We start from the raw sequence: 8,482 nt of genomic DNA, 5'->3' as shown, positions 1-8,482 counted from the left end.
TAGATCTCAGTGTAGCAGACATGAAGACTCGTATTCCTGCCTTTCTGTCATTTTCCTCCCTTTCCTAGATCTCAGTGTAGCAGACATGAAGACTCATATTCCTGCCTTTCTGTCATTTTTCTAGACTTACATTAGCTAAGCTTCATTTTCTCCTTTCTATGTTTTGATTATTTTTTTATCAGTGTCCTGTTTTAATCTTGACGATTTCAGTGGGTGCGTACAAAGTTGCTGTTACTTTTAACTACATGTTGTTGGAAGTGAATGCCTCTGTTGGCTCATTTATTGGAGAAAACTGAAGAGACTGATTTCATTTTAGGAAGGGCAGCGTGGATTATGAATGAAGTAAACTCTTAACATTTTGACATTTATTCTGTTTGTGTTGTCTTAAGTGACTCGGCCCTCAGAGGCACACGCAAGGCCACATTCTTCCTCTGTCATTTCCCTTGGTGGGTACTGGCTCCCAATCATGTTCGTACTGGAAGAGAGCAGTTCTCTTTGGCTTTATATGCCACGGTTTTGTGTTTCATGCCTCTATATTTATTTTATTATATGTATATTTATATATGCATACATTTTTATTCAAAGTATTTCAGACTTCATTTTTTTCAAGTGTCTTTAATGTAATGTATAAAGTTTTTGTTCAGCCATATCCAGAAAGAACTTTCATCGTTGATCATTTTTTGCTGTGAAAACTTAATCTTAGATCTGCAAATAATTTCATTATGAGGCTGTCATCTGTTAGAAATGTGCTTTGTGTGAACAAGTCACTTGTCCTGTATTCATTTTTAGAAGAAAATCAACAAACAACTTTAAACCAAAGAGGACTTTGGAAGATCATCTGTTCTGGCTCCTGGCCTTGAACTAGATGACTGTTGAAACTTATAAAACCAGTTCTTGCCTCTTTTGTCTAAGAATAACTCACAGAGCAGAAATCCTATGATTTATAAAGCTGTGGGACCGAACTGGACCTAAAGCCCAGAAACTGAATGGGCAAGTCCTACGTGGCAAGTTCTCCTCTCTTTTAACTTACTATTCCCTGAAGCAAATCTCCAAGGAGCAATAGACCCTTTTGTGATTAGAAATATTTAATCACTAATTGGAAGGAACTACAAAACAGTCCCATGATTCAGTTACTGGCAACTTCTGACAACTAGAGCTATGACAATATTTGGAGTATGATGGAGGTGGTGAATTTGATCAGGATACACTGTATGTGTATAGGGAAATATCACAATGGAAATCCCTTCCCAGTACAATGAATATGACAGTAAAATGTTTTGAAATATTAAAAAAAGGACAAAATATGAGATAGACTTTAAAAAGGTTTAAAGGGAGAATAGTTGCAGACTCCTGCATGGGTACTGATAGCTTCTAGATGAATAAAAATGTTCACTGATTACTTAATGTCTTTTTGTTACCACATCTAGCTGTTTAGGATTGCCCATCTTAACTAAGCAGTTAACAAAGAATTATTTCTTCTCTTCCAGCTTATCATGCATATAGTCAAATGTTGGAATGCCTACAAGGTTATAAGCGGGTTAACAACACCTTTTGTCAAGGTAAGACTCACTGAATTCACTGGTGTGGACTGGAGCTTGTTTGGGGCCTTTAGAGACTTGAGTTGTTTTGCCACGTGTTATTCTGGAGGCCAGCATGTAAAGGTCACATGAGGAACCACTTTCTGCGTCTACAGCCAAGGGGAGCATAGATATTCAATGTGCAGTGGGTGGAATTGCCTTCTGGCCATTGAAACTTTAGGACCTGTTTTGACCTTTGATGATCTGTGATTCATCTGTGATGTAACACAGTGGTTCCCACTGCGGCTCATGCCCATCAGAGCATGGGTACAGATACACACACAGCCCTAGCAGAAGCACTTCACTGACAAAGCTCTCTGTTTTATAAGAACAATGCTGGCCATCTAAAAATATTTAGGGACCAAATATCAGTGTGACTATACTTCTAGGCCATAGCAAAAACTAGAGTGAAATGTCAGTTGTCCTGAGTACTTGAGCTACATTTATTTTGAGAACCCAAGCCAAGCTATACAAACAAGGGAAACTCAGAGCCCATGTGTCTATAATTTTAAAAACAAGGAAGCTAGCCAGGCACTAGTAGCTCATGCCTGTAAGCCCTAGCTGTCAGCCAGGGATGCTCTAGGGTCTTTCTGTCCTACACCATATATAGTATACAGGACCCTGTGGCTGCTTTGCAGTTCTGAGATGCATTTGGGAACAGCAGCTGTGCATAAGAGCAGAGAAATAGCATGAAATCATTCATGCAGGTGTTAGCCCTGGGTACTTAGCTTCCTGTGCTGTGGATCTCTGTGAGCCACTGAACTGCAGGACTGAAGCATCGTTGCTCATCCTTTATTGTTCTGCACCTACATAGATGATCATGATCCAGCTCCCATATGCCCACCACTGCTAATGTCTCTAAAGGTCAGGTGGATAAAGGAACCATGGGTTCTTTTGGTACGCTGTGCTTCTGTGCATTTGTTTGTCATTTATTACCATTTAGAGACCTTTGAAGACTAGAAACCAACTCTTTCGGAGTGTTTTATAGTTTTAGCTTTCCTTTACCTATGATGAAAAATTCACTGAAGAAGACATTTGGTACTAAAGTCTTCTTTGCAGAAAGTATTTTTATGGTCAGCTTCATTTCTGTAATAGCATTGTGCATAATTCTCATTATTTGTGGGCCAGTTTTGATAATATTGTTCATGTAGCCAGTGTTGATTACCAGTTTATTTGAAGTGTATGCTTAATAGATTCCTATATCTTTCTAATATCTCTATACAGTGACCCCCTCGCTTGTGGTTTTGTTTCAGTGTGTGTTTTTCATTTGCAGTTGGTCTGTTATAGATAACATGCACTTCTTGCTTTTATTTTGCATTCTGATATTTAGCCTGATATTTTTGTATTAAAGTCTTCCCTAAGTATTGATTCAGTTAGATTTAAGCCTGCCTAAAATGATTGTCTTGTCAGCATTTTTTGTTCTCCTGTTTCCTTCTTCTTCCTTTCTTTTAGACTATTTGAAAATTTTTAAGAATTTCTCTCTTGCCTTTTCCCATTACTGCTAAGTGATTTCTGTAGGAATTGTAATGCACATTTTTGGGTTTAGTAACTTGCTCATGGAACCACCTCACAAAGAATCTAGAAAGCCTGATTGCAGATCAGCCCTCTTTCTGCCCTGGGCTCCATATCTTATTTAAGGTCTATGCCTTGTCTTCATTGATATCTTCTGAGTACCCTACTAATATCTCCTCCTACTTGGCTTTGAAATTATTTGTTCACATTATATGTTAAATATTTGCTTATATCATTCTTCCTCTGATAGACCTGAACACATGAATGATTTTTTTTTAAAAATTCATGCAAATAAAGAGCTGTTTGTTATGGGTAAGAGATTTATGCTGGGTGTGGTGCTTCACACCTGCAATCCCAGATATGCAGAGATTAGTTAGATTATGGTTGTTTTGAGACCAGCCTAGACAAAAAGTTAGCAGAAACTCCATCTCAACAAAGAAGCCAGGCATGCTGGTTCTCTTCTGTAACCCCAACTGCTTAAGAGGCATAAGGTGAGGGGGGAGGGGAGATTGAGGTTGGCCTGGGCAAAAACATGAGAGCCTATCTAGAAAGTAACCTAAAGCAAAAAGCACTGGAGGTGTGGCTAAAGTGGTACAGTGCTTGCCTAGCAAGCACAAAGCCATGAGTTCACACTCCACTGGTGATTTAAAACAACAACAACAAAAAGAGTTACTAATCTACTTTAATTGGTCAAGTATCAGTGCCTTAAAAACAAAACTCAGATATTTTGTCAAAACTTAGCATTTATAAACTTGGAATGTAATAAATAATTATCTCAAGAGTTAAAGTAGATAACCTTAATAACAAAGTTTATTATGTGACACTTAACTGATACATCTATTATTATAAATAACTTATTATTAGTCTTTAATGGAGACTGCGAGAAGCAGGCACTATTAACCCCACTTTGTAGATGGAGAAATTGAGACTCTAAAACGATTGTATCTTTTATCACATAGAAGTGGTAAGGATCAGAAGTGAGGACCAAACCCAGGTAGACTGAGGGCAGGACTTACATCGCGAACCACCTTGTCCTCCTGTAGGAGAGGGAGCTAACAATGATTGCATGTACTGTTCACCTACTATGTCTTTGTAGGTTTGCTGTGCACTGCATTTCATCTTTAAATGGCCCTATAAGATTTGCACAATGTTAGTCCCAATTAGAAGCTGAGACATAGAAGAGTCATTGACTTTCTGCTGTCAGACAGGTGCCCACTAAGAAGCATCTCGAGGATTGTTCTCCTCAGCCCCATACGTATCTGCCCCCTTGTCAAGTTTATACAGACTTGTAAAGTGTTACTAATACTCAGATGAACTAAGTAGAATAGAAGACATGCTGCGTGTGAGAGCCAGAAGTTAAAACAATGACTGGATCTGTTTAATTAAAGAAAAGATGATTAGCCTCAGGCATCACTGTCTCACCCCTCTAGTTCTAGCCACTTAGGTTCAAAGCCAGCCCAGGCAAAAAAATTTATGAGATTCTGCCTCCAATTAACCAGCCTCATTCTAGACTAAAGGCATAGCTTCAGTGGTAGAGCACTAGCCATGAACAAGCAAGCCATGCAGGAATATAAGGCCCTGAGTTCAAACCCTGGTGCCAGTGCAAAAACTAGTACCAGGGTTTTTTTCCTGTATCTTTTTTGTTGGCTGGGTCAAAGTTCATAAACTCCATAAATAAAAATACCACTTTAAGAAGTGAAAGCTGAGCATGGTGGTGCATAGAGAGCCAAATGTGCATGTAAACAGTTCCTAGCAAAACCTCTTCACAAAAGAGAATGGAAAAGTGTTAAAAGAAAAAGAAAAAGATGGTTAAGTCAGGTGCCAATGGCTCACTCATGTAATTCCAGTTATTCAGGAGGCTGAGATCTAAGGAATTCAAGATTCAAAGCCAGTCCCATCAAAAAAGTCCATGAGACTCTTACCTGCCAAAAAGCTGGAAGTGGAGCTATGACTAAAGTGGTTGAGCACTAGCTTTGAGCAAACAAAAAAAAGAAAAGAAAAGAAAAAAGAAACATAGTGGCAGCATCTAGGTCTTGAGTTCAAGTCCCAGAATAGACACACAAGAAAAAGCTTTGAGCTCTTCTCCTTTCCTCTGTTGGAATGGCTGAGTGATCCTTAGTTTTATTCATGCTGTGCCTTGCAGATGTCTCTGCCTCGGTCGATTCCAGGATGGTCAGCCAGTTACACCAAATCCTGGCGTTTGCTGGTCTCAGGGGTCCATTTGCAAAGCAGTGTTACACTTTTGGCAAGGATCCAGAATTGAAGTATCCGAGAAAATTCTATTTTGTGGAAGGCACTGCTCAATTACACTACAGACAAGTTTGACTCATAAAAGAATATGATTTCATTCAGCACAATCTATTAAAGTTGCTATTGAGAGAAGGGCTTCACTTGTGCCTTTGTGGTTGGCAAAATGAAATAGGACTTCACATTACATGTCTGTCCTCTCTTCTGTTCTTCTAGGACCTAGAAGCTTTGTGATGGCGTTAACTAAGCCTCAGAAAATTTCAAAAGGATCTCGTTAAACATCTAATTACTTGTGCGTTCCATTGTTCTTACAGCCTACCATCTTCTCAGTTTACAAAGCCCATTTAAAGTTAAAGTGATTCATAACTACGATTACATTATTTCCTTCAATGAAGTGAACTCATGTCCCAAAGCAACTCCTACTAATCAGGGCTTAATAACAAAGAACCAACTGTGCACAAAGTTAATTTGAGAAGCTTTTAGGTAATTGCCCTCAAAGTTAGGGTTTTTTTCCCTCCCATTCCAATGGGGTAATTACCTTTTCAAAGGCATGTTGTATTTCCTAGACTTGGACTTAGAAACCTGCCTCTCTAGCCTCATGATGTGGAATTACTATGATTTGTTTCACTCACAGTAACAAATAATGCTGCCATATTTGCTGGTGAATCTAGGGTGGCATGTGTCACCTGTCATTTGATTCTAGTATGGAGGGTTTGATATAAACTAGCATTAAATGAACCAGTTCCACATGGGAATAACAGTAGAAATGCCTCCTCTTGCTAAAGATCAAGCAATCTCTGTTTTCACCATCATTTACTATGACATAGTGAATTCTTAAAAGTTACATGTAAATCAAAGTTTAAAAACAGAATTTGTAGCAGGTTGCTAGTGGTTCATACCTGTAATCCTAACTGCTCAAGAGGCTGAGATCAGAAGGATCTAGGTCAAAGGCAGTCCAGGCAGAAACATTTGCTGAACTCTATCTCCAATTAATAATAATATAAAAAAGCCTGGCTAGAGGTATGACTCCAGTTGTAAAGCACTAGCTGGGAGGAAAAAGAAAGATGAGTTATCATTTAAGCCCCTTAATTCAAGCCCTGGTACCAGCTCCCAAACCCCACAACTATCTAAATATCTCTTGAGATAGCAAGGTTGCTATTCAGTTTCATAACTTTATAGATATTAAATATTGTTTTATTTGTGCTTTCTATGTTTTTGTGTATATGGTGGGCAATACTAAAATACTAGAAGCTAGTGACACCTTTATAACCTACTCTATGTTTACTAATTTTTTATTAATATCAATTAGTCATTCAAGGGCTTTTCTTTTGATATGTCCATCCATATATACAGATCATGTACCTCAAATCAAACTCTTCCATCACTCTTCCTCATTCTCCATCTTTCCAAACCAATATCCACAAATTTCATTGTTCCATCTTTGCACCTAGGCAGACTCATCTTCCACAGATAGTCTTCAGCGTTTTAAATGATGCAATATGTCATAGCATTAATTGGTAGGGGCTACTTGAGCTGAAGTCAGATGCCACAAGATGAGCAATGAGGAAGACATTGTTCTAGCCCCTTGAATGGAGTGAAGTTAAGCTGCTTGAACCAGCAGCGTGTCATTGGCCTTACTTTCTCCCCCCAGTTCACTGAATTATTGCTGACTTCAGGTGAACTTTAAAAAGGAAATAAGAAAGCTGTCCACACTCTTTTGGCATCCTTTTGTTATACTGGTTGTTTTTCTTTAATAGAACCCAACACACTAATAGTGGGAGGCCTAAATACATTTGCACTAGTAGATAGGTTGTTTAGTAAAAAGAATACATTTATCAAATGCCTACATCAGGGCAGTGTAATACTCATTACCAAATGTTTTCACTGAAGGGTTCCTTTTTGGGCAGAAGGCTCCCTAAAAATACTTCATATTTCATTTGGACATGAGAAAAGATAATGCACTTTTTGTCAGGAGCTTATGTGTGAAGTAAATGAAATACTGCATACTTCGCTAATATGCTATTTAAGTAAGCAGCATATAGGACTTTTGTTTAGGAAGGGCTTGCCTGGACTTTTTCTTGTACTTCAGGGCTCTTCATGATTACATAAGTAGTGAGTAAGAACTACAGTATGGTGGTAGGTAGAGACAGGCTGGTCTTTGAGTGCACTAAGAACACTGGGAAGAGCCAGGCACCAGTAGCTCACACCTGTAATACTAGCTAATCAGGAGGCTGAGATCTGAGGATTGAGATTTGAAGCCATTCAGGCAGGATAGTCCGTGAGACTCATATCTCTAATTAACCACCAAAAAACCGAGGGGTGCTGTGGCTCAAAGTGGTTAAGAATGCTAGCCTTGAGTGAAAAAAAAAAACTCAAGGACAGCACCCAGGCCCCAAGTTAAAGCCCCACAACTGACAAAAAGAAAAAGAAGACCTGATAGATAAGGTCTTGGAAGTATAAGTGATAGCTGCTACTCAAAAGGCTAAGACTTGAGAATCACATTTCAAAGGCAGCCTGGGCAGGAAATTTCACGAGTCTGTTATTTCCAATTAACCACCAAAGAGCTAAAAGTAGTGAAGTAGCTCAAGTGGCAGATCTCTAGCCTTGAATGAAAAAGCCAAGGGACAGTGCCCAGGCCCTGAGTTCACGGCCCATTACTAGCATATACACAAAAGGAGTACAAGTGAATCCGACAGAGAATACTCAGCTACAGACAGGAGTGTGGCCTGTAGTGCAGGGCTGGCTTCACATGCATTAGTGTGGTGAAGTGGTTTGGCATTGCAAAGAAACTCTTATGATTAATTGCAGACAATATTTGCATTCATTTTTTGCAACAATTTATGGGCTCTGTACCACATATTAAGCAAAACACTATCAATCTTAACATGGTGTTAAAGAAACATTACTCACAACATTTGTTCTAGAACAGTAAAGCTTGGGTAGCACACGTAGAAAAATCTAATCTATACAGAGATTATCATGGTCCTTGTGTTAGGTTCATGTTAGGTTCATGTAAATACATGAAGTATTTGATAATTTTGAAACACTGTTCTTATTCCATAAATGTGTGTGGATGTGTGTGAATGTGTGTGTGTGTGAGAGAGAGAGAGAAAGAGAGAGAGAGAGAGAGAGAGAGAGAGAGAGAG

General features: G+C 38.8%; 1 protein-coding gene across 2 annotated transcripts in view; it reads left to right on the top strand.

The window, feature by feature from the left end:
• The window catches only part of Ltbp1 (latent transforming growth factor beta binding protein 1), a 228,864-nt gene that overhangs the window by 74,361 nt on the left and 146,021 nt on the right, over positions 1-8,482 (top strand). For both annotated transcript variants that reach the window (XM_013013664.1, XM_013013663.1), the window contains exon 5: positions 1,488-1,559. In XM_013013664.1, the coding sequence (XP_012869118.1) occupies positions 1,488-1,559 (72 nt within the window). The remainder of the gene's footprint in view (positions 1-1,487; positions 1,560-8,482) is intronic.

The sequence above is a fragment of the Dipodomys ordii genome, unplaced genomic scaffold (assembly GCF_000151885.1).
Source record: "Dipodomys ordii isolate 6190 unplaced genomic scaffold, Dord_2.0 Scaffold20, whole genome shotgun sequence".
Lineage (NCBI taxonomy): Eukaryota > Metazoa > Chordata > Mammalia > Rodentia > Heteromyidae > Dipodomys > Dipodomys ordii.
This window is presented reverse-complemented; position numbering and strand designations above follow the sequence as displayed.